Source organism: Camelus bactrianus, chromosome 31 (genome assembly GCF_048773025.1).
Source record: "Camelus bactrianus isolate YW-2024 breed Bactrian camel chromosome 31, ASM4877302v1, whole genome shotgun sequence".
NCBI classification, from domain to species: Eukaryota; Metazoa; Chordata; class Mammalia; order Artiodactyla; family Camelidae; genus Camelus; species Camelus bactrianus.
Window position 1 is genome coordinate 14,131,718 of NC_133569.1, and position 27,083 is coordinate 14,158,800.

Below are 27,083 nucleotides of genomic sequence, written 5' to 3' on the forward strand. Positions count from 1 at the left end.
TAAGTTTATAGCTAAGGAAATAGTGACCCAGAGAGGTTAAACAACTTTGCACAAGGTCTCAGAGCTGGCGAATGGAAATTTTCGGATTCAAACTCAGGTCTGTCTCTCTGAGCTCCAAGCTTTTATTCTTGACACCAAACCTTATGCCCAGAACCATCAGAATCCACAGATGGCAAAGGCAGTCTCCCGTCTGTTCCCCCATCACTAGCTCCTCTCAACTCTTTCACCCCCATCATTGCTTCTCATCTCCTCTGTTGCTCCTGCTGCAACTTCTCTTGCGGGCTGCTGTTCATGTGGAAAGCACACAGGCTTCGATGTGAAAAAAAAGATCTGGTTCAAACTCTGGCACAGAATCTGATTAGCCTGCAGTCTGTGGTCCTCATTATCCCCGTCAGAAAATAACAGCGAATAACTCTTCTCCCCTGGGGCTTAGAGGGGTTACCACTGAGAGGATCTAACCTACAGGTAATCTACCACAGCTAGTTCTGCAGTCCCCACTCAACCCCCTTTAGATGATAAGCCTTATTTTGGGTCCCCCATTTCAGAGTACACCTGATTATTCTAAATCTAATTATCTGAGTAGCTATAATCCTCATTCTAAATTTCATTAATTTAGGATCTGTGAATTTGGAGAGATGTCATTTACCTTTGCTAGGAGAAAAAATAACAACTAGTAAACGTACAAAGTTAGAAGAAACCAAGTTTCCTTAGATTGACACACTTCGTTTGGCAAATAATGTCAAGTATTTAGTCATCAGTCAGTAATAACACAGACACATTTTTTGCAGCTAAATACGACCGTCAACTTTAATCACTATTGTATGTTTCTAGAGATGAAAACTTCAAGACTTCGTGGGAAGATTCAACATGTCAGAGGTCCTTCCGGCAGTATTACAAAATGTATCTGTTGATTAACAAGAAGAAACTTCCTCTATACATCTTTATGACATCTTCACATCCCCAGGAAATCGAATTATAAAGAGCTTGGAGAATAGCATGTTAATTTCTCAGATCTTTGAAATCAACGTTACAATTGTTGAAATTTGCATTTTTAAGCATATCTCTTGATTATAAAACACGAATTACTCAAACACATGTTCATTAAGACAATAACAACTTTGGAACTCATCTATCATATTGTGCTTTATTGTTGTTTATTAAAAGAAATAAAAATTATTTATTGCCTCATATAACACCTGCTCACTATTGGATAACAGTTCCACGGGACTGTGCACAGCAAGACCACCGTTCTCCTATGCACACGCTTCAGTTAACATGGTACCATGTAAAGCGAGAACTGCCTGTAAGTACTAAGATGGGGAACTGGCTCAGCACAATAGGCTACATGGAAAAATCCAGTACCAAACACAGTGCCTTAGACCTAAGAAGTACTCAGAAAATATCTGTTGACTGGGTGAATGGTAAACAATGAGAAAAAACTGAATTAGATAAACCTTGACCTTAACTTCACATCTTTCAAAAATTTTCTCAAAATAGATCATAGACTTAAGTGCTAAGCATAAAATGATAAAACTCTTAAAAAATACAAAGCAGGAAGTCTTAGAGATCTAGGTCTAGGAAAAGAGTTCATCAAAGTCATGATACCTAAGAATAAAAACTGATAAAGCAGACCTCAATAACATTAAAAACTTTTGCTCTTTGAAAGCTCATGTGAAGAAGACAAAAACATAAGCTACAGACTAAGAAAATATTTGCAAACCACATATCTGACAAAGGACTAGTACCTAGAATATATAAATAATTCTCAAACTCAACAGTAGAAAAAATCAAACAATGCAATTAAAAAATGAACATAAGACACGAACAGGTATTTTGCCAAAGAGGATGTACAAATGACCCAGAAGCACGTGACAGATGTTCAGCTTCACCACCCGGGAGGGAGGGAGGTGTAGTTATACAACAGCAGCATGAGGGATCCCAGTGGTGTTTGAACTGTTCAGTGTCTTGACTGTGATGCTGGATGTGTGAACTTGTGCAGAATTTCATCCATGCAGATATACGTGTCAGTAAAAAAAAGGGGGGGGGCGGAATTCTGAACAAGACAGGTGCAGTGGATTAATGTCAACAACCTGGTTGTGATAGTATATTGTGCTTTTGCAGTATGTTACCACCCAGGGAAACTAGACAAACCACAAGAGATCTCTCAGTATATTTCTTGCAAATGCATATGTATCTACAATTAACTCAAAAAAGGGGGAAGGGGCAGAGTATTGTACACTTGAAATGGGTGAATTTTATGGTATGTAAATGATACCTCAATAAAGTGCTTTCAAGAATTAAAGGCCCTGATATAAACACTCTAAAGAGGGTGACGAAGGACACAGCAAGTCTAGTGTCATTTGACAAACAGTAATTATTTTAGATTCAAGAAAATCCAACTATTAAAAATCTATCACCTTTGAATCATCTCTGACTTCATGGAATTTCCTATAAAGATCAAAGAAGACAGAATCAAGGACTAAATCCTTAAAGATACAAATTCTATAAAAATGCTTGACTATTTACCCAGGATGTATCAATAATTGAGTATAAAATGCAAAAGGTATAAATGCCTCTTACATGGTCTAATAAAAAAAAAAAGCATAAATGCAAAATATATCAAATAAAATTGGTTTAATTACTCATTAAAAATCCAAATACATAAACTAATGTGATTTAATTTGGATTGCTTCAAATAATTTTACAATATGTCTAAGAATAATGATCTACTTTGTTAAAAATATCTTAAATACCACAGTAAGCTGTTTAAATCTCCTACTTATATATTCTTATTTCTATTAAAATGACAGCAACATTAATAATAGTACTTTAATTACACACTGACTGAATAATTTAGGAGAGACTTTTTAAATCTAAATATTTAGGTCTTTTGGTTTTTAAAATTAATTTCTAGTTTTATTATGCTGAGATTAGAGAATGTGGGCTATATGATGTCTGCTTGAGAGAAATGTGTAGGTTTTCTTGACACTGCTACTCTGGAGGGTGAATCTAAAATTGGAGTTTCAAGTACACCACATGTGTTACCTTATTAGATATTTCAGACAAGGTTTCTGACCCTCGGCAGCCTAAAAAATGGGGGAATCACTCCTATTACACAGGACTGCTATGAGCCTTCATGAAGATAGCATATTTTAACTGGTAAAGCAGTGTCTCTGTCCTGACTCACTCACTTCTTTCTAATACAAAAATCTAAGGGACGGCTACACTTCTCCGACATGATTTTGGATGTAGTTTTCTCATTTTTAAAAAAGGAAATACAGTTGTAGTCGACATGAATCTGTTGTAACTAGCACAAAGGCACTTCCCCTCAGAGAGCAGAACAGATTAGATTAATTACCAAGAACTCTATCAAGTTCATTATTAACACTTATGAGAATAATACTTTTCTATTTACTTCCAGTAGATGGCTACATTTCTTAAAGAGATGGAATTGTTTTTTGACTGATGGTACTTGCAGTATCTTGTTCTCTTTTCAAGAGTCAGGTATGTCCACAAAAGAATGACAGAGATTACTTTATTAACGGCTGTTGGTACATCTAATATAAAATTATCTGTAAAATATATTAAGTAGCTTTAATCAAAACATTCCTATGCAGCAAGTTAAACATCAAATGAAGTACTATTCTATGAGAACATACCGCACTACTGCTTTCAGTAATTCTATGGCACTGAGCACTCACATAGCACATGCTGTGGAAAAGACTATATGTAATAAAGAATGGTTTAGGGGTGGGTGTAGCTCAGTGGTAGAGCACATGGTTAGCATGCACCTGGGACCTCCATTAAAACAAACAAATGTATAAGTTAAAAAAAAAAAAAAAGAATGGTTCATACACCAATTAGGTGGGTGGATGACACGCAGCAGATGACCAGAAGAGCACAAAGCAGTCTGGAGGTCTCAAAAAAGCATCCTGCTTTACACGCTTTTGTTTGAAGCAAACTGATCCCACAAAGCCTCTTCCTGAGCAAGCAGTGTCAAGTCACTGGTTACTGATGAGTGACATGAATAAGCTAAATTAAATACTCAGTATGAATGGTTACTTTTCTTCAGTATTTCTTAAGTGTCTAAACAGCAGAATTTATGAATAAGAAATTTCCCCTCTCAGATAAAGATCTAACATGTACCAAGAGCGTTATCTCTAAAGTGCAAATTCTATTAAGACTTAAATATGAGGCAGTTCACTCATTTATATTTTCTTGGAAATTTTCAATTGTTTTCCAACTAGAAAGTAACAACTAGATTTTTGATTACTTTAGGTTTTAAAAAAAACATCAAGTGTTATCCTGTGATATCATTCAGTGGCACAAGAGCATGGGACATTCTGTGAGAAAATACTTTCTATGAGACACTTACAATCAAATTGGCAGCCTAGCATTTATTTCTCGACTTCCAAGAGAACAGACCACCAAAGTCGTTTAGAACAGACTGAGCAGAGGGGGGACGAAAAGAAAAGAAAAAACCTGATAACCAATCACACTTCTAACACTGAAAGGCCAACAACCGTAGAGAAATGGAGGAAGGGTAAGTCCACAAGGAGGTCTTTCTGAGGAGAAAGGGGAAATAGCTAAGTACTAAGAGGTCACAGGGTACATTAAACACATAAAAAAAAAACCCTACTCATTAAATTTAAAGATCTGGTCCTGCAAGAGCAGTTTTTGTTACTAAGAGGCATACCATTTGTAGGGTGTTTTTTTTTTTAATTCAAAAAGATTTACAATATTACTTTGTTTCCTGAAGGTTTTTTCCTGTTCTTTAATTTGATTTTACAACGAGTGGTACCAAATGGTATCTAAACAAATGTAAAAATTAAGATGTGTTATTTGAAATGTAACCAGAAAGTGGAGAATTTGGGGCTTATTTAATTTCACTTCTTTAATTTCTTCAGTTTCTTTAGCAAGAAATGTTCCACCATCTGCTTTAACTTTAAAATAAAATAATCAGACTTCTCACCAGCATTGTTTTTAATCGCGCTGGTTCTCTGACTTCACTCCTTACTCAGTCCAACTGTAATCAGTAGCGGCCACGGCAGCATATCCCAACCCCCCTCCTTGGGGCCACCACGCTCCGTGCCCACCAACCACAGTGGCCATTCCTACGAGGGCTGTGGAATTAAAAAACAAAACAGAAACTGTACTTCTCACTGAATTGCTTTTATAACAAATCAGACAAGGTACTAAAATAAAATAAATATTGATGGCAGCCCAAAATGGGAGGAAAGTCAATAATGAGATGAGAAAACAGCTAGCAATGAAAAGAGACTGACACTTGATTCAGGCTCCTTCTGTAACTAGTTGGGAGTATTGGGCAAGTCACTTACATTTCAAACCCCCAGTTTCCTCACTCGGAAAACAAGGATTTTAAACTTGATCCCTAAAAGTCTCTTTTAGCTATAAAACTCTTCAATTCTATAAAAATGAGAAAATCCTAAAAATTAACCTAAAATGGAGAGGTGATGGAGATGGATGTGTGCATTAAGCATCTCTTTTCCCCCATGTTCGTGGCTTCCACAAATCACTACTCAGCATGAGCAGACGAGCTCTCCCAGCCTGGCTCACTGGCTGAAATCTTGTTCCTTTTTTCAAATAGCTTATGAAACCTTCTGCAATCTGCTCTTGAAAAATACAAATTGCTGATCACAGGGCTCAGCTCCCCAAACGTGCTGCCTAAACTTAAAACCAAATCTCTTTTCTCATCTCTACATCACAGAAAGCACTTGCCCCAAATCGAATATCAAACTTATTCAAGAAAGGATGTTTTAGTTTACTGTAGAATCAACATCAATAAATGTCAGAAAAGCAAAATGTTGAAGAAAAAATAAAGAAATGGGGAACATAAATTTCTAGAAGTAGATTGTTTTACAACATTAAAAATAATTCAATGAAAAGGTAATACAAGTTAGATGTACATTTCACAGACTTCATATTAATGATTTTGACACATTATCACAGGTCAGCCAGAGGACTATCCAGTTTCCAAATCTGAATCAAAACGTAGGGAAAAAAACAAGAGTTGTACACAGCAGCTGGGTAAGTAACGAACTATAAAACTGTAAATTTGAATGACTAATTTCAGTGCGCTGTGATCAAAGAAAAGATAATTTCTTGGTACTTCAATGTTTTTATACTGTGAAATAAGGAAAATGACTATCTTTTCATCTATGTAAAAGCACAATAAACACACAAAACATTCAGTATTAAACTGATCACATGTATAATAAATTATGATATATGCTTTAGCTTATTTAGTTATTACCATAAGATGTTTTGTGGATGGAAGTATTTCAATGGGGTTATTTCCAAAAGGACCTGTTTAAAATTTGGCAGATGTTGAAGGGGCCCAAACTACGTTAGCTAAGTGGCCGTAACCTACTATAAATGAAGTACATGAACCTGATACGAAGCACCAACTTAAAAGCCAAATTAACAACAATTTGAGAATGGACACAGGCTGGTGTTAAGCACCTGAGATATAAAAGATAAACTTGAATAATACTTTATGAAGGATTTACAACATCTTTCAAACCTGGAAGAAGCACAGGCAATTTTTACAGTGGGTCACAGCCAAAACAGTGTCACAGTAAACCCGAAAGCCTGTACCTTTCGTTTCCAATAAGCTGATTAGATTCACTGTCTAAAGCTGCGATGGTGATGTGCGTCTAGGTCACGCTGAGAGAAGGTGGTACCTGCCATCTGATAATGCTTACAAACACACAAGACCCATTTCTGTTCTCAGACACACCTTTCCCACCCCTATTTGCTCTGCTCCCAACATAGACTGCCACATTCTTTCTTCACCAGAAAGGCTTACCTGTAACTTTTCCTAACTCCTTTACACCTTACAAGCTATCTCTGCTCGTGTTTATTTTGAGACAATTTCAGCCATAAGAAATAGCAGTAAGTAAGGAACACACAACCTCCAGCTGTGATATGCTTTGCCCCTGGAGATACTAAAACATAAACCTTCCTCTCACACACATCATCCCTCAAGCAAAGTGTCCCAAGAAAAATAATAAGCTTTTCTTCAGGTAATTAGTAGGGAGAAAAAGACAAAAACAAACAAAAACCCCAAAAAACAAACCAAAAACCTTCCAAGAAAGATAATCCTTGTGTAAGTTTGTCTATTTCATTATAATCAGGCGTTTCTCTTGGATATATTTTTGCTCAGTTATTCCTACCCCTATCAGCCTGGGTATCTGTGTTAGGCAGCCTCTACGATGGCTCCCAAAGACCCCTGCATCCTGGGATTCACGCCCTTGTGTAATCCTCTCCACAATGATTCTGAGTTGGATTTTACTGGCGCACTTCTGACAATACAATATGGCAGCAGGGATGGGAATGCCACTTTTGAGATTAGGTTATAAAGACTACAGAGTCTTGGGTGCTGTTAGACTGCTCACTCCAGGGAACGCCAGCTGCCATACTGCATCCAGCGTCTCAGACAAACTGTCAAGATAACTGGATAAAAATGGCAAGTTTCCTACTCAACCTAAAAAACAGAATAAAATTTACTTTTCATTCTGATACCTGCTCAATTTTGTAAACCATTTTCTTAGGAGGGGAATCCCTCCTATCTCAGGAATATGGTTATGAAACTCCAAACATTAAAAGAAAAAAAAAAAGAAAAGCTGAAATGGAAAACATAAATTAGCATCACTTAGCAGTAATAAAGGTCGTGATATATTGATCTGGAGAGAAATATCTAGGATCCTTGAAAATAAAAATTCCACCTGGTAAACCAAGTAGATTCAATTATTATTAGATACATAAAGAGCTTAAAAATAAACAAAATACTTACATGACTGGGGATGGGGATCTATTTGTGATTTCATCCAACGACATTTAATTGCGCACCCACCACGTAAGAAACTAGAGGCCAGTCCCACAGAAACAAACAAGTGACGACAGATTAAGAATTTGCTAAATTATAACCAACGTTTAACAGCTGAAGCAACTGGCAATCCACCCTGACCTTAACTGTATGTATTTGCATTCATATTCCTGGAAAGTACGGTAAAGAACCCAAAACGGTGCCCATGCACCCAAAACAAACAAAACAAACAAACAAAAAGCACCCCTCTACTGGAAAAGCAACATCTGGGCTGGAAGAAAGCCCTGCTGGCTGTTTCCCGGCTTTACTTCAGAACGAAGCCGAGTCACAGCTGGGGTCTCCAGCCGACCCACACCCCAGTGGCCTAGGAACGCAAGGAACACACCTACTCCCGCCTCCTGACGCGCGTCCCTCATTTTCATAAGCCATCACCGCTGTCACTCAAGATGCTTTGCACTGTCATTGGTCCCAAAGTCTGGCTGGTTGGCAAGTTTCTGCCAACTGGCAAGCACCGGCTTGTCTCTATGTCCGAGAAGAAAAGTAGGGGTGTAGGGGGAAGACAGGCAAGAGCTCTGAAATACCGAGAGCGGCGTGCGTACCTGAGCGACCTGCGATCCCCACCGCCGCCGCGACGACTCGGCCTCTGGGCGGGGGCTTTTAGCCAAAAAGAAATGGCTCAGCCGGGAACGGGTGCCCAGGCCATGGAGAAGCCGGTTCCCACTTTACTGGTTCACGCCGGCGGAGGATACGGCGGGAAGAAGCCCAGACAGAGCTCCGAACCCCTCGGAACTCCGCACGCCTGAGGCTGCCGCTGCCGGAGCCGCGGAGTTTTTGACGTTTCCTATTGTTGCCGGAAGTGACGCTAGGGTTCGAAGCCTCCAGGAAGAAGTATTTTCATCTCCCTGGCCCCCGATTCGCCACAGCGCCCCTGTTTCTCACTTCTCAGTCCGATCCTCGCAGAGCCTCAAAATTGGACAGACCTCGAATCTGCACAGTGGGATCGGACTGGCCGCCGGGAAGGCCCTCGGCAGGGTCAGTCTCCCCTGGGGTCTGGACAAACGTGCTGTGGAATCTGCAGCGCGGAATCAAGGAGCGCGGAAGAGCCGGCAGCTTGGAGGGGCCTGCCGCGATGCATGGCGGGATTCCACCCGCGGCTCCCAATACAAACGGTCGGCGCGAGGAGCGCGTCCGGGCGCGGGCGTCGGGCCACAGGGACTCGCTGCTGGAGCCTGGGCTCCCGGGGCTCCCGGGGCTGCCGGGGCTCTCGGGTAGCACATGCTGCCGCCTCTGCTGCCTGTTGCGCGGGGCCATCCGGAGGCCTTCAGAGCCCGCTTCTTTGCTGGGCCGCTGCGGGGTGAGCCCGGGGGAGCTGGCGAGGCTGCGACCCAGGCTGGGCAGGGGTCGCCTCTCTCCGCTGCCCTAACCGAGGCTCCGGGCGGGGGCGAATGACCAGGTCGGCCCTTCCTCCTTTTAAATGAAGTCGGGGGAGGAGAGCCCTAGACGTGCCTTGCCCATGGACCCAACTGGGATATCCTTTTGATAAACAACAGCGTGGGAGGACTCACAGAACCGCGGCCCCTCATCCTCTGGGACTAGGCTGTGACTTAGAGTGGGGAAGTCACAGACTGCTTCCTCCCGTTGCAGCCCCTGAGCTGAAGAGCGATCCGGCTCCTCGGAAATACTGACTAGAAGGGCGAGACGAAAGTAGCCCATGTTTTCTCTCCTTTGCATTTCCCTAGCGTTTCAGTGTTCCTCCACTTTTCCTGTGTTTCCCTCAGTATGGAAAAAAAAAATCAATCTTGAAATGTGGATTCCAGAATTATAGCCATAGTAGATAATTTTTCTAAAGTTATTCACAGACCTTTTAATAGTTTTCTATGTGAGCACAGCTATCCCACAGAGTTGTGACCTTGACCTTTGCTCCCCGTTTCCCCCATTTTTCCCCCTCTAGTTTTGATGATGTCCAGCGTTATTTGAGCTGTCTCAAACTCTTAGCCATCGATCGTAATCATTACACTAGTTTGGTTTAGTTGCTTCATTCTGAACAAAAACCAGAGTTCAGTGGCATTCCATTGGAAGGCATCGTTTAAATGACTTCCAACAACAGTGAGGTTGGAGTAGGTTAAAAATCTTAACCTGCTATTTCATATCATTTTCCATTATCTCCTGTAGTAAGTTCAGTTGGGCAGATCTAAGTGGCAGCAGAGAACTCTGGTGGAAGCTGGGAAGCGTTATTGAGGCCATGTTAGTGGCTGAATCTACACTACAAGCTGAGCAGTATGTGCTTTTTTCCTTTTAGTTTCCTATTGTGAGGGTTATAACGCAATAAAGTTAAGCGACTTCTTAAAAAGCAAGTCATTTTTCATCTCTAAAAGCACTGTAGTAAAATGTGTGTAAGTCCTAGATTGGCTTTTTAATGTCTTAATTTTTAGTGTTTTTCAGTTGTATAATAGTAAAGCCTTTCATGAAAATGTAGAGCAGTAGCTGTAATTTTTTTTTCTGTAATACTCTTTATTTTTTTTAATCCCTTTAGTTTTTCTATCCTGTTTCATCACTTATCTCCTTCACCTACAGATCCCAGCTGTACTTTGTATCTTACTCTTCTTCAAAGTATTCTGCTGGTACTGAAGAGGATGTGTTCCAGGGACATACTTTGTTGTCAGAAATTCCATTACCAGAGGTAGAAATAATTAGACATTGATATATGTTACAGGACTTCAGAGAAAGGAAGGATGGAAAGAGACTGTAAAGTGTTAAAGAAAACAAAAATTCCATGTACTGCAAAGATGGAAAATACATCTGGAAAGATTAAAGGAAGTCTGCAGGAAGAGATAAAATTTATATTAAAGTTATAGAATGTCTTAGGAGAAGAGGTGCCCCTGGAAGTGTTAAGATACATGGGTCTGGAACTTAAAATAAGCTACGACCTACTGTATTGGCCAGTGGCATCACCCAAGAATTTATATTTTTTGCAGTCAACAGCTAGATTAGTTCCCACTTCATCTTCCCCAGGAAAATAAAGGCCGGTCTTGGGAAGTCATCTTTAACTGCTTCCATATGTACATCCACCCCCCCCCCAGTCATCCTAAAAGATGTTAAATAAGCTTTACCTTCTTGGCCAGTATTTTGTGGAATGTGATTTTAAGATCACCTCCTCTTTTTTCCAGTTCCCTCCCATTTGACACTACCTGAAATTCCCTCTGCCTAAAAATGTAAATGTTTTTTTGAAGTAATTGACTGGCTGAAAACTACTGACTCAGACTCATGAGTGAGTGTTTAAAAGTATATTCAATAACCTGTTTTTCACCATGTTGCTAAAGGAAAGGAGACTTGGAGCCCTTTAAGAGGAGGAAAGGATACAGAAATGGGTGGCCAGGGCCTTAAAATAGAAAGCTTACTAAAGTTTGGACTTCACAAATCCTCAGCCTGATTTACCTCTGGTTATGTATAGATACAGGGAAGGTGTGTAAGAAGGTGATTTGTATCCAGGCAACTGCTGGAATGTTGACTAGGGGAAAAGATCATGCTAACTCCACTGGTCCTGATTTATGGATTGTTCTGTTTTGTCTTTAATGTCAGTGACTTCGTTTTAGAGGCGCTTCAATCCCAGAGGATTCAATACTCAAGGTATTGTGTGTTATTCCCCTTATGAAATTTTCATGGATAGTTACAAATACTAGATATTTTTAATTGTGTCATTGAGCTGTGCCTTGCTGATTGATTAGATTTACAGTTTAGAAGCCTTTTGTCTATTTCTAGCAAAAGTTCTTAACCATTTATTTTATGACCCTCCTTTGGGAATAGCCTCCCTTGAGAATCTAATGAAAGTCCTACCCCATGCAATAAAATGAGTCATTAAAAAATATAATTCCGTGGTGGGGGTAAGTATAGCTCAGTGGTAGAGTGTGTGCTGACCATGTACGGGGTCCTGGGTTCAATCTCCAGGACCTCTACTAAAAAAACATTTTATATATATATATAATATAATATTTGTATATATATATATAAAATTCCATGGTATTATTTTCTTTGAGATTTAAAAAAATGAGCCATTTTATTTAAAATCTCAAGTCTTGTTCCTGTCTTTGGGTGCACATAAATGTACAGCCATATTCTGTTATTTGTATTGTTTGGAGTCACATTCCTGTTTCATGGGCCCGGTGTATGTCAGTAGATATTGCCAGTAAGTTTCCTAAAGTAATTGTGTTAACTTACCCTTTCACAACATTGTGTTCTGTTACAGATGCTTTACAGCCTCCCGTTTTGGATTTATTTTGTAATTTCTTAATGGTTAATGAGATTGTGTATCTTTTCAGGTTTACTCTTTTGCAGAGTTCCTGTTCAAGTCTCTTTCCCTTTCAAATCTCTTTCCCATTTTTCTATTGAGTTGTCTTTCTTTTTTCTTGTTACTCTGTAGGAAGTTCTTTACATATTTTAGGTAATCTTTGTGTTGGTTTTATGTAATGACAGCATCAGCTTCCGCTCAGTGGCTTATCTTTCCACTCTCCTAGGATGTCTTTCGATAACAAAAGTTAGTGATTTTAATGTGTTTCATTTTATCCGTCATAAGACAAGAAATCTTTATCTACCTGAAGATCATAAAAATATTCTACTCTGTGATCTCCAGAAAGCCTGTTTCTCTTACATTTTACATTTAGAGTTTCAACAAACCTGGAATTAATTGTGAAGGATGTGAGGTACCCTTTACATCAAGGGGTCAAGGTTTATTTATTCCATCTGGATATTCATTTGACACAGTAACATTTATTGGAAAAGACCATCCGCTCTCCAGGGCAAGTCCTTACCTTTGTCATAAATCTAGTGTTGATGTACACACAGTCCATTTCTGTACTCTGTTCTGTTCCACTGGTCTGTTTGTACACCTTTTCAATAATTGTAAATTTAACTTTATAATGAGTCTTATTGTCCAGTGGTTAAATCCTCCAGTTTTGATCTTTTTCACATTGTGTTATTTATCATTTATCTCTTGCATATCTATGTAGATTTTGGAATCAGCTTGTGAATTTCCATCTTAAACTGTAGGGAGTTTTTGGAAGGCATGGGATGGAGGAAATACATTGAATCTATGGATCAACTTACTAAGTCTTCAAATCCTTGATCAGGGTGTAGACCTCTTATTTAGAGCTTCTTTATTTATCTCAGTAAAGTTTTATTTATTTACTTATTTTTTGTTTTGCAGTTTTACCCATCTATTTTAGATTTAGTCACATGTTTTGATATTTATTGAGGCTAGTGAGTTATTTATACATATGTATTTTTAAACATTTTCTGGTTCTTTGGGGAATACAGAGAAATACAATTGATTTTTGTGTATTGGCCTTCTATCCAGCAACCTTGCTAAATTCACTTGTTTCTTTTGGATTTTGTCAAATACAATTATGTCATCTGTGACTAATGACATTTTTATTTCTTCCTCATTATTATTTTTTTATTTCTTCCTTTTTAGTCTTTTTTAGTCTTTACTCCTTTCATTTCTTTTTCTTGCATTTTTGTACTGAGATCTCTAGCACAATGTTGAATAGAAATGGTGAGAGTGGACAAGCTTGCCTTTTCCCAGTCTCAGGAAGACAGCTTTCAGTATTTCCTTACTAAGTATGATGTTCACAGTAGATTTTTTGCAGGTAACTTCAGGCAGTTCCCTTCTATTGCTGATGTCCTAAGAATTAGAGCATGAAGGGATGTTGAATTTTATCAAATACCTATTCTATATGTATTGAAATAATCACAAGGCTTGTCTTCATTATTTGTCAATGTATTAAATTATTCTAATTTTGTTGTTTTTGCTGTTCAAATCATCTCAGCTCTGACCACTGGACGCTTTCATTTTAGTGGTGTTTAGAAAAAGGGAATGAAGTAGTATGCATATAATCTGCCATATTTAACCAGCTGAATCCCGAAAATTTTTTAACTCATCTATTTTTTTTCTTTTTTAAATATGTAATATTTTAGGTTTATATTCTCTAATTACAAAAATATCTATTTTATTTTTTTATGCAAAGCATCTGATTTGCAGCTGTGTAAGTTCTGAGCCCTGGGAATAATCATGAAATCTGAGCTAAATTTCTCTGTCTCCATTTCTCCCTGATTTTATTGTGTAGCCTTTATAAGCATCCAAAATAGTCATTGATGGAGAGTCTTTTATGGTGATATCACCCCAAGTGGTACCTTGTTATTCAAAATTAAGTATTTGGGAGAGTGTCATAGACTATTAGTCACGTTGTAAAAAGATGAACGTAGGGGCAGACTTTTTTTTCTGATGAAAAATATTTAAGGGAAAAGCACACCTGATACGCAGGAATAGATACGAAAGACAAGACAGTAGTAGACCAGTACGGGAGGTAAATTAGGGGAGACATAGCTAAGATAGCTGTGGTAACTGTGTGTGAGATATGAACGAAAGAGATTAGAGAAGCTTAACAAATAGCAAAGACTTACTGTTTCATTGATTTTTTTTTTTTAGGTGAAAAATTAATTTCCTAAGCTGGAGCTGGATCAACTGTTAAAGAATGGCAACAGGTGACTTAAAAAGAAGCTTACGGAACCTGGAACAGGTGCTTCGTTCGCTGAATTACCCTCGAGAGGTGGACTGTGTCGGGTGAGCCACAGCAGAAGACTTCTTTGTGTTATTTTCAGGAATGATTCGAGGTGGTCTGTGACATGAGGGGAACATCTAAATAAAAATTCAGGCTTTAGCTGGGTCCTTTAAATGTTTTCCTTGAGATGAAGGTATTTTAGAAAGCAGTTAGGAATTTGTTTCTAAGTATGAATTAATGAAAAATCCCAACACAAGAGATTTAAAACAACTTTTAGAAGTAGAAGCATATAAGGGGTGGTCTTTGTACAAATTTGAATCTCTCGGAAGTGTAATAGATTTCATTATTTCTATAATTTATCACCCTCTCTCGTTCAGTTGGATAGTATTCCTTTGTGATTTAGAAGATTCTAGGTAATAGGTTTATTTTAACAACTTACTCCATGCTTGAAGATGGTATTAAGCTATCTCATTTAATGCTATCTTATTTAATAGCTCCACTTGGAACCTTTTCCTTTAGTTTCCACTTTGCAAATATGCCTTACGTGCCTCTGTAGGATATAGCAGCATTCCTTTCCTCTGTGACTCTGCCGGTCTCATCTGGCGCTCCCGTCGTCCCCTGTTCCTTCATAGCCCCTTTTCTTCCTGCCTGGGATCAGTGAGGCATTAAATGTTTCTCCTGCTACAGTGCAGCCTGCCGCCTGGTGCTTTTGTTGAGTTCCCTGCGTGTCCCCCACATCCAGAACTGTACCTGGCACGTCTCAGAAGCTAATTAGATATGTATTCAATGAACGTGTCAAGGGACAAGTCTGGATCAGGCGCGTGGTGAGTGAAACTGGGTTAAACCAACTACCCAGTAGAATCCTAGCTATTCGAACTGTGTGCTAGGGAGAGCTAGCCAAGGGAAGGCTGCAGGTGAAAGGGTAGCGAGGACGAGGGGACGTTTGCCTCTGGCGACCGTTACTACAGGCATCATATGTGAGCAGCAGAAGGCTTTCCATGGTCCATCCCCGGAGGACGTACCAGTCATATCCTGACTCCTCGGGGCAGGGAAATCCTGCTCCCCAGGCTTGCAGGGCCTTAATCAGTCTGAGCAGCCAAGTTTTCTTCTTCCCACCTTAGGCATCAACACTTTAAAAGACATTCTGAATAGGAATAATTCTAAAATACACTGATTTTCCTCCTGTCTTCTGAGTGTAGCATTCAAACATCTGATTTTCTCATTGACCCCAGAGTCACATTAAGAACAAGTTTAGATTATCTTATAACCGAGTGATGTCTGAGGGTTTATCTGAGGTAGGTAATGCTACTTGCTGCCACGTCCAGATTCCTCTCCCCGACCCAACATACACACATACACATACACCCTCCACGTATTTTGATTCTTTATATTTTTTCCCATTTTTAAATTTTTTACTGACGTCTCGTTTTTGTGTTGGTGTGCCAATTTATATTCTGCTTTTCTTACTCTTTCTAGGTGAAGTCCTTAAAAACTAGATAACCAAGGGTTCTGAGATCATTTAACATAGGAGGTATTAAATGCAGACCTGGCTTTCTATTCATATTGTGCATAAGATGGACAGATTTTGCTGTGAAAAAGTGTTTTTTCATTTCCTGTTTTGAACCTTCTCACATATAGACAAGGTTGCCCGAGCAGTTTCCTCACTGGGTAAATTATAACTGTCAACATAAAAGAGAAACAATTATGTTTGTCCTAAAAAAAACCCAAAATATAGTGTTATCATCAAAGTTGTCCCCTGCCTTATTTAAAAAAAAATGGAGCGGGGATGGAGAGATTTACGTACAAGTATGAATTTTGTGGAAAGCAAATGTTTTAAGTACATTATTGCCTCCATTAAACAAATACGCTGGGGCCTTGTTGTGAGAGAATCAGTGAGGGCACTTCACTCTGAGAAATGTGTGCACGTGTGTGGACGACTGGAAACGGGCTCTAGGCAGAGCGTGGGGTGCCAGGTGCTGAGCACCCGGGAGTCGTTGCGGTGGGGGGGTCCTTGTGGGTCGGGAAGCTGAGAATGGCATCCGGGAAGACTTGAGAGTTGACTGATTCGTAAAGAACAGACGGCACGGGGGGAGGGTGTAGCTCAAGTGGCAGAGCGCATGCTCAGCATACGCAAGGCCCTGGGTTCAACCCCAGTACCTCTTCTAAAACACCTGAGTACCTCTCCCCCCCAAAGTTTTTTTAAAAAAACTAAAAATACAAAAAAATAAAAGCAGTAGAAATTGGAAAAAAAAGAGAAAAAAGAATGGCTGGCACATGACAGAGAAGAGGGGGAAGCCTTTGTGGGCTGGAGGAATTAGCTGCTAAGGTGCAGTTTCACACGTGCCGGCTGTCGGGAGGACGGTCAGCTGGCCAGCTCGTCACGGTCCAGGCCTGGTCCAGCCTCGCTCCTCATCTGTAACTTAGACCTGGCGGTGTTTCGCCTTTGCAGGCTTGTGGTGAAGAGCAGGTGAGGGAAGGTGAGACGCGTTCGCAAAGCCACGGGGTGGCCTTGGGCCCTAGGGGGCAGTGCGTTTGCTCTCTTTTGAGGAGGAAATGGCCCCGCCAGGCTAGGCTCTGACAATTCAGCCAATACTGTGGGAAATAGGCTTGTGGCACCAATGAGTGAGTGTAAGCTTTGTTTCACAGTAACGTGGCTGTCTGGGCTTAGAGCAGCTGGTAGGACCTGAAGGGTCTGGGCCCCACCTAGTGATGATGGTGGGAGCGGCCCATCTTGACAGCGTTTCTTACGCTTCCCTGATTACCCGACTTGGTGGGATTATGCTCGCTAAGCATCTCTTTCTTTTTTTCCTGACAGTTTGGTGAAAGGAGACACCGCAGCATCCCTGCCCATCATCAGCTATTCCCTCACCTCGTACTCGCCTTACGTAGCAGAACTTCTGCTGGAGTCCAACGTGGAGCTCATAGCAAAGAATGACTCGCGCTTTATAGATACCGTCTATAAGGTACTGTGAATTCATGGAGCAGTCATTCTTTCACAGGTCACTGAGTATTTCTTTTAAGGTCCATGTTTTCATAACTCCTGAACTATATGCAGCATGTGTAGTTGACAGAGTGTTTTCATATACATTTATCTTGTTTAAATACAGTATCTATCAGACATAGAAAACAAACCTGTGGCTACTGGGGGGGAAGGGAGTGGGAAGGGATAAATTGGGAGTTCAAGATTTGCAGATACTAACTAATATATAAAAAATAGATAAACAAGTCCATACTCTACAGCACAGGGAACTCTATTCAATGTTTTGTACTAACTTACGGTGAAAGAGACTATGAAAACGAACATATGTATGTTCCTACGTGACTGAAGCAGTGTGCTGTGCACCAGAAACTGACACAACGTTGTGAACTGACTATACTTCAATAAAAAAAATGTATAATAAATAAATAAATAGAATCCCTACGATAATCAAGATGCAATTCAAGTTTGCTTTATGTTTCATACACTAATAAATATGGCAGCTGGTAAACGTTCGTCATTGGTTGTCATTTGTCCTTTTTATATCGAGTTTTAATAAAATTTGGTATATTGGCAGAAGTTATGGAGAAATGTGGTTTTATTAAAAAAAAAAACGTGGTTTTATTGAGCCAAGTTTGTGGTTCATAGAGTTGTGAGGTAATTTAGTTGTTTCTAAGAAGGAACTACAACTTACGTTGGAACAACTTACGCTCCTGAAGGTCTGAGGCCCTGTCGCACTGTCTACCCTGCTGTCTGCACTTGTGCACTGTGTGTCCTGAACTTAATCTCCTATTTGATTTTTGAAAACCTTACTTTGTATCATTAATTTTTGCTGGAGTACTGTGGTTTTCTTAACTTTTTTAAAAAAAATACAAAGCCCACTTACCAAATCAAATCTCATTTTTTTCTTTTTTAACTAGAAAGCTGCATTTGATGAAATGGTAGCTTTTGTATGTGGTGTCTGTCTCATCTTCCCTCTCTTTGCCTCTCACCCCGGAAAGCTCCCCTGGAAGCCCGAGAGGCACGTCTAAGAAATCCTCGGGTTCTCCAGAGAAAGTTCTGAAAATTACCAGTTTAATCTATTTCTCTCATTTTGCAAATGAGAAATTGAACCTCAGTAGTCTACTAACTTGTTTAAAAATCAAGTCATGATTTCTCTAAGCAAACAGAACTGAGGTTTTCTGATACCTGGTGTGGTGATCTTCTATAGCGAGCTGAGGTTTTCCAGTACCTATGAGGATACTTGAGCTTGCTGACAATTAGCTATCCTTCTCCATCGCTCTGGACAGCCAGCCATACTCCGTACATCCCAGCTACCTTTTGCCTACCTGTTCTTCCTGGTCATGACCCACACTACGCCTACACATCTCTTTAGCGCCCTTACTTAACAGCTTCATCCTCCCCCTTCTCCTCTCAAAAATGGCATTACATCCCTGATCACGTGGTCATTTGTCATTTTGGATTTTTGAAAGAAATTGTTCCCGATTATTACATTGATCTATTTCCTCTTTACAGCTTCTTCGCGATCAATTTAATTATAAACCAATCTTGACAAAAAAGCAGTTTCTCCAGTGTGGATTTGCAGAATGGAAAATCCAAATTATTTGTGACATTTTGAATTGTGTGATGAAAAAGCACAAGGAATTGAGTTGTGTTGAGAAGGTAAATTTATTAATGATTTTAACTTACACTGCGTGGCTATATTTTACCGTGTAAAACCAGTACCCTAGTCAGCAGATAAGTGCACAGTGCAATACTGCGTTATTCACAGCTTTGGGTAACCTGACGTGCCTGATGTTTGCTTTAAATGCTAGTCACTTGCTTTTACACGTTTGTGACTTGGAGCTGCTAGTCCTGAACTAACAGTTCAAACATGGTACCTTTTCATCACTTCTTAGTTTTCAAAAGACATGTGGTCCCGTTAGACTCGCATCATTTGGCAGTCACGTTTCACACGAACATTTGAATTTCATGCCGTCACACACAGCTTATTACATCTTAATACCTTTTTTTCAGACTCCATCACAACAAAGGAAAAAAATCAATTCTATTAAGTCAGAACCTTGTACCAGCGGTGAGAAGACAGCCACCGAACCTGTTGGCATTGATGTCACTGGCAGGTTTATGACGTCAGGAAAGGTAGGGCAGTACAAAGAGGATGTGTCCTGCAGTGTTCAGATTTGCCCGCCTAACTGATCCAGTGTGCAAGGTTCGCTTTTCGGACTAGCATCTGATACGACACTCTGCTCAGACATTAGCGCGTAAGGTTTAACAGTGCGTGTCATGTGTTGTCTGGGAACATTCCCAAAGGTATAAGAAGAGGGTAGAAATGTACAAGTGAACAGGCTTTCTCTTTAAATTTGTAACCCCTAACTCTGCCTGTTGTGATCATGAACATTTACTCTTAATGAAGTATCTAGTCTCCTGGAGCACCCTCCCGGTGATGGGTCATGATTTGCATACATTCGCGTTTCTGTACCGGGAGTGTGAATTGCCCAAGGAGTGACGGCCCTTAAATCTATAATCTGGTTTTGGGTTAGGGTTGTGAAGTACTTTCTCTCTGTGGGTAGAGCTCTTCCCTGCCCTTGTCTGCTCCCAGCACCTGTGGCTTGAAGGTGTATTTAGGGACAGATTTCTCTCTCCAAGGGAAAATGAAGCCAAAATATGATTTTACCATGGCAAATAGACTTCTAGCTGACTTCCATCCCGGGCAGACCCTCTGAGACTGAAGGCTGGACTACCAGATGAATAGTCAGTGTGTAATTAGAGGATGTGAGTGTTTTTTGGCTGAAGTAAAACCTAGGGAATTATTTTTCCCCAAGTCAAAATATGAGTTATATAGACAGAATCTGTGAATCTACATACTTTATGCCTTTATAAAAAATAGTGACATTTAACTGTAAGGAAAAGGTTCTTATGTCAGTAACTTTAAAAAATATGCCTGTTGGCTCCACGTCATGAGGGCCACATGGAAGGGAGGGCTGTGTCTGGTGTCCTTTCCCAACTAGAATTTATATAAACAGGGATTTTTTTTATCATCGTGCTTAGAATTAAATACATTGTAAGGACTTTCTCAGTCTGAGCTGATAAAACTGAAGAACGCAGCCTTCTGTTTCAGTGTTGGGGCTGAGGGGCTGGGTCATGAGACCCACTCATAAAGCCAGTGCTTTTTGTTTGGGCTTCCCATATGTGGTAGTTGAAAGTTCTGTAAGTCTTAAACGGGAGAGAGGATGTTTCTTTTGAAAAATTGCTCGGTGTATGTTTAAGACAACCGTGTGAGGAGAACGCGGGCGCCCCTGTGACGTGTCTGTCTCTGTGCAGAAGAAAGCCGTGGTGATCCGCCACCTGTACAGCGAAGGCAGCGCCAACCTTCCTGAAGATGCAAGTCCAGTAACACATGTTAATGAAGCATTTGACACTTGTGACCCAAAGGCTCCTGAAATAGAGATTCCTGAATTAGAGATTTCTGAGATTAACTGTGAGCAGCAGGTAAGAACTGTGGACTTCTTTAGCAGATGTCAGTACTTCTCGCTTTGACTTACATGAGCATTTCAGCATCTAATCTTTGGAACACTTCCAGCCTTCTGAATGATCAATCACGACATGCTACCTTTGTTACTATTACCCAAGAATCAGTAAGTGTTACTGAAGGTCATTAAAGGTCGAGGGCACTAGGCGGGATGTTGTGGCCAGTGCAGTGATGAGTAAGACATAATACTTGGCTTCAAGGAATTGACAGCCTCGTGTGAGATGAAGATACACTCCTTTACAAGGTGACCACGCAGACAGCGGAGCACTGCCCATCACCCGCTGGAGACCAGAAAGTGACGTGTCCCCGACCATCTCCTCCATTCTTCCTCTCAACTCTCCCTCAACCACCAAAAAGAGCTTCTCTGTCACTAAAGACTAAATAAAAAGCTCTTTCCCTTGAGCATTTGAGAAGAGGTTGACATAAGATCTGAGCAGGAGGGAGGGAAGCGGTGACGAGCTCTTGGTGTCACACCTGGAGTGACAGGAGCAAGGGCCCCCGTGGGTGCAGTGATTCGTAGCTGCTCTCCGATGGCCGCACAGTCGGCTTCTCTGATCTGGGCTGAAGCCCGGGGGGAAATAAAACCTGCCTACATTGATTCTTAAAAAAAAAAAGATATGCTACTTTGTTTAGCGAGGGCTCTTCACCACCTATCCCCATGTTGATGAACGGGGGGGGGGGCACCACTGTCATTCCGTTTCCTTTTTGGGCCCTTGCTGTCCTCTGTGCTGTCTCTCTCTCTCTCAGAATGTCATTTTTATTCCTTTATAGCCACAGACACCATTACAGTGTCCAGTCTCTGCTGCTCCTGTTAAAGCTGCTTTTCCTATCTTCTATGTCTTGTGACTTCCATACATCTCTGTATACAGTTGGCATTTATAAAAACCACCAGATGGCCATGAGGCTTGTTTCCTGCTGACAGCGGACCGGACAGGCTGGATGCGCTGCCGCCTCCCGGTTGTTTCCTCTTGGCTCTCTCCTCGTGTGGTGACAAGGAGCTAGTTACGGCTTTATTTGTACTGACTGGCACTGTTCTGAGAGCTTTATGCACATTAACTCGTTTAATCTTACAAGCCCCAAATGAAGTAGGCACTCGTATCACCTGTTTTTTTTTGGAAGATGAGGAAATTGAGTCATCAGGGCGTCTCACAGGAGCTGGTGTTGGTGTCCAGGTGGTCTGCCTCCAGAAGCAGCCCCCTGACTCTCATGCTGTCCTGCTAGCCATAACTGCTGAAGCAATGCAATGAAATGGGAGACACTGAATTATTGGAATTTTAGTTTATGTAATATTTTTAATGTTTCTAATCATTTTAGGATATGAAAGTTAGCGCTGAGATCACCTCGCTGCGGATTACGCTTGCTGAATGCCAAGAAAAACTTAAGAAACTGACTTGCATAGAGAGCAGACTGGAATCTTTGGAAGAAAAAATGAAAGGCAAAGTGATGGTGAATGAAAAAACCTGGAATAATCTTCTAAGTCGTGTCACTCTTCTTGAAACAGAAATGCTTTTATCTAAAAAGGTATTTTCTTCCCTCCACATTTATGGAAGATCTCAGATACAACAAAGAATGTCTTTTCTTCATCGTTATGCGTGTATTCTCTGGGATGGCTAAATAAGAGAATGTCTAGGCTACGGGAAACGTTTAGATGGAATGAGATCCTGTTTAGACACGGCCCGTTTGGTGCTGGTGGTTGTGGCTCTGGCTTTTCCCTTCAGCAGGTAAGGTCACCTGACAGCCTTGTAAGTCGAGCCTTCAGACAGTCCCTTTGCTTTCCGGTCCTAGTTTTTCTTTCCTGCCTAGAATTAGTACATTCAAGGCTTCTATCTCCTTCTACATTTAAAAGATCATTTTTTATACGTAGGGATATTTATGTTTTGCTTGTAAATAAAATAATCAGAAGTATTTAAACATTTATTATGTCATCTTTATATTTTATGCTTAGCGGTAAGAGTATAAAATGGAAACATTTCTTCGCATTTGATCCTAAATGCTACACTGTGTTATTCCAGAACGATGAATACATGCGGTTTAATGAAATGAGCGAAGACTGTGCCTCGAGCAGCAACATGGGTGCTCTCAGTCTGGGTAAGTTCTCGGCGCGCTGGTGACATGGTAAGGGCTTTTATAATATTTGGTCATTTTAATATCCTGAAGCCTTGTCTTTTCAGAAACTGCAAAGCTCCTAGGAACTAAGGAAATGCTGAATTTACAGACTATAAGCCAGGAGTTGCTAGAAAAGCCAGCTTACGTATCTTACGTGACAGAGTGGTTGAATAAATTCCAGGGTACAAAACTGCAGTCTTTTAGAGGTATTTTACTCCTTTAATTGCAAAATGCTTTAGAATAATAAAAATGGACCGCCGGAGTTTCTGATGCAAACTTAAGTGATAGCTTTCACATATGTAAATAGTATAGGTAAGAGGGAAAAACCCACTTGTCAGTAACCTATGAAGTTTTACAGACCTCTTGCATTTCAGCAGTTTGCTGATGATGATGAAATGAGAAGGACCGAAAAGGAGGGCACATCTTCTCCATGCCATTTCACTGCACTAGGCTCCTGGCGTTTTCACTGTGACTGAGCAGCAGGGACAGGCTTTCTGGGCTGGCTCTTCAGGGACAGCTTTTATTTCTTTGGTTCTTACACTTTCTGGAAAGACAAAGGTCTGAATTTTGTCTTGTGTTTGTAATTAAGTCATATTTGAGATATTTTGTCCAATTGAGAAGTCATAATGAAGCTAAATTTTAAAAATTTGTGCATGTTTAACATCATTCAGTCTTTCAGCTACTACATAAATAACCATTTAACGTCAGCACATTATAATGCCAACTGTGGTCCTGCACTCTTCTACCTGCTGTAGTGAAAAATGTAATTCTCAAAGCAGCCATCCAAGAACAACAAAACAAAAACAAAAAAATTCAAAGCAGCCATACAAGATAAGTGGTATTATCCATATTTTACAGAGGAGGAAACTGAGGCAGGGAAATTGAATAACTGCCAAAGGCCACACAGCCATTGAATGATGGAACAGATTTGAGTCGAGGCCTATTAGCTTTAAAGTGTTCCCTTCACCACTGCATATTTAATGCACATGCCAGTTTCATTGCCCAGAGAACAATTTCAATAATTAGGTTATTAAATATAATTATTTGGGATGCTATTGCTGGCACTAAATTTATCAGAGACTACAGATTTCAGATTGAGTACTAGTTGGCTTTTTTACTTTTGTCATTCATGACTCAACAAATTTGAAAGCTCAACTCTAAGATTCTTGAGAGCAAGACTATTTTATGGTCTGTCCAACATAATGTCTGTGCTTCCATCCCCAGTGCCTGTATATGGTAGAAATCAAATTTTTATGCACTGAAAGAATACTGAATGCCTGCTATCTGCAAAGCACTGCCTTTTCCAAGTTTGACTTCACCTGTTTGGACTTAGTATTTTTTAAATATCACATTACAGAGTATACTTGTAACAAAACACCGAGCTTAAGACACTGTGCTGGCACTTAGATGAAGAGCAGAGAGACCACTATCTGAAATGGATGATAGGTTATGAATAAGGTGGAAATAGTCTCAAAAAATTGATAACCTGCCCTTGATCAATGAAGAGTCAAATTTATAAAGCCTCACCCATCACACCTTACCTGTTACTGCTGCTTGGACTCAGAGGGCTCGCCTTTCTTTTGGTGTCGTGAGCAGTAATTCACCAGTCTGATTGTAGGATCATGGTAAATTGGGAATGGGTTTTGTGCAGTTCACGCTGATGGGTACGTGGAGGAATGGAGCAGACAGGAGAGAGAAGTAGACAGAAGAGACTGTGGCTCTGTGAGAGAGGGAAGTCCTGTGGCTGCACTTTGTTCCCTAGTTGAGGTTGTCTGTAGGCTTACAGTAAAACTGTGTAAATCAGTTTAAACGGGTGCCTGATTTTTTTTTTCCTTTGGCCTTGTTTTTGCAGCCAAATGCACCGTGACTAAACACAGGGCTTATGGGATTGGTTGCACAGGAGGTCGTCTTACCTGTGACGTTCTGTAATTGATGTGGTTGTAGGAAAGACTGCCGTCATGTTGAATGAGTGTCAGGACCCTGAAATGGAAAGTTGTTCAGTTCTTTAGGAAAGTCAGTCTGTGAACCCTGAATTTTAAGCATTTTTTTCCATGGATGTCAACTCGGTGGAATGTTTCTTGATTTTTAAAAAGTACGTATAGTCACTTTTAGTAATAGTTGCCACCAAGAATACACATGGGTCAACAGCTTATATTTAAAAATACATTAACCTGCCTCTTAAGTTGATTACTGTCATGATGAAGATAATATCACCTTCTGTGATTTTTATTGGCCAGTTTTTAATACCTAGACCTCCATATGCAGGTCATTATCCTGAAAGAATAGTAAAAACTCATCTGGACCTCCTACACCAGTTTCCATTTTATATCGAGATGATGTTTGGTTTTCTGCCCTCTATACATAAAGTGTTAGACACTTGACTCCACTGTGAAAGGACAAGGTAATCTACAAGTTAATTTCTCCGCAGACAGAAAAAGCAAAGGGGAGAGGCAAGCAGGCGTCCCTCTGTCCTCTGGCTACAGCACAGTGTCGTCGGATTCAACTCCCCGGGCCTCCACCGTTAACTACTGTGGTTTGAGAGAGATTTCCGAGGTAAGAGGAACTGGCGCCGACATAGATGATTCCCCCTCCGAGGTCGGGAGGCCGAGCAGGCATTAGATTCAGTCGTAGGTGCCACTGGCAAGAAAAACAGTGAAACTGTAAATCTTAATCCCATAAAGATTCTTTGCAATAAATAAACAGAACTTAATGCATTGTTTTAGACTGTGTTTTCTGTGTTCACGGACCATCTTTATGGTTTGCTTTGAGAAATTGCCTAAATTTGTTGCTTTTTAAATTAAAGGAAACAACAATCCAGAAAATGGAAAGGATGAAAAAAATGTAAGTAACAGAAAAGGGCAACAGAAATCCGCGTCTCTGTAGGGGCTTGTGTCAGGTTTCAGTGCACACAGAGCATGCATACGTGTTTCAGACCCTGAAGGTCCCTCAGTCAGGTGTGGGATTTCCTTCAGGACCCCGGTGGATGATAAATCCACCCACCGTTATGTGTTTGCGAGATGAGTCACTGTTTTTGTTTCCAGCAAGTGATGTAAAACGTTGTTAATGGAATTAATTGCAGATTAAAGAGTGCAGAGACATTTTTGGTTGATAGTTCATCAAGAAATTGTCTATTTTTGATACCCACTTTGTGAAAATAATAAATTATGTAGATAGGTGGTTTGGAGACATTTAAGTATTGCTATAACGTTTTCAGTCCTTTAGACAATTATTGGCATGGTAAAAACTAAATATGGAACTTTGATCTAACAAAAACGTGAAATTACATGATTTGTCTCAAAAGCAGTTGAAAGGAAATAAGACATGAAATGGCATAGGATTATCATGCAGCCTACTACTTTAAAAACTATAATTTTGTTTTTGAAATTTGAGATGTACTGAAATAACTTATGCTCCACGAATTAACTCATAACTTTCTGACTATAGAATGTGGCTATAGAATACTCATCATTCACAGTAACTGTGCCTATAAATAAGCAGTGAAATTTATTTTAGGCTCAAAAGCATAATTTCAACAACCTAGATTCCATGCCTCATTACAAATCAGTTATTTACTTAATATATTATTTATTTATTGTATTTCAGGTTTGAAGAAACTGCAGAGTTACTGAAATGTCCAAATCACTCACTATAGAATTTTCTGCACGAACTTCTCTAGGACTCTGGCTACTGTACATGTTGTATATTTGAAGAGTTCTCTAGGCAGTTTTAAGACACTGTAATACTTGTATTAGCATTTGAATTCCATTTCGTATATTAGTTTTTTCATTCAGTATTGAATAAATGCTTCCATTTTTTGCACTATGGTTATACTGGTTTACTCTTTTTAGGAACACTTCTGTGCCAGGACATTTGTTTTACAGAGTGAAGTCATTCCAGCACTGTTTTTGTGTTGACGTTTGTTGGCAGTGTGCTAAGTAACATGTTTTTTAAAGGCTTGAGGACCACGGTTTACATCCTGTTGGAAACGCTCCACCTGGGACTTGCGTATTGTCCCCGGGAGGCTCTCGTGCATACCATCGTGACATCTGCACTGATGAATTTGTTGTA

At 40.1% G+C, this 27,083-nt stretch overlaps 2 protein-coding genes across 13 annotated transcripts in view; one reads left to right on the forward strand and one right to left on the reverse strand.

The window, feature by feature from the left end:
• Positions 1-8,681, reverse strand: part of FBXO8 (F-box protein 8) — a 34,724-nt gene extending 26,043 nt beyond the window's left edge. The window contains exon 1 of the mRNA XM_010973179.3: positions 8,449-8,681. The gene's annotated coding sequence lies outside the window, so the exon portion shown is untranslated. The remainder of the gene's footprint in view (positions 1-8,448) is intronic.
• Positions 8,682-8,687: 6 nt separating this feature from the next.
• On the forward strand, positions 8,688-26,835 carry CEP44 (centrosomal protein 44). 12 transcript variants are annotated; one of them, XM_074355795.1, is made up of 14 exons: positions 8,688-9,203; positions 10,022-10,126; positions 10,424-10,529; positions 11,429-11,476; positions 14,331-14,465; positions 17,219-17,366; positions 18,896-19,042; positions 19,397-19,519; positions 20,702-20,869; positions 22,224-22,430; positions 22,922-22,997; positions 25,444-25,568; positions 25,819-25,856; positions 26,619-26,835. In XM_074355795.1, exons 5-14 carry the CDS (start codon positions 14,377-14,379, stop codon positions 26,665-26,667), a joined length of 1,170 nt encoding a protein of 389 aa, XP_074211896.1. In that variant the 5' UTR covers positions 8,688-9,203; positions 10,022-10,126; positions 10,424-10,529; positions 11,429-11,476; positions 14,331-14,376; the 3' UTR covers positions 26,668-26,835. The 12 variants fall into 12 exon arrangements, 11 of the variants coding, with proteins under 11 accessions (XP_074211896.1, XP_074211898.1, XP_074211897.1 ...); XM_074355797.1 differs by lacking the exon at positions 10,424-10,529; XM_074355796.1 differs by lacking the exon at positions 10,022-10,126.
• The last annotated feature ends 248 nt before the right edge of the window (positions 26,836-27,083 follow it).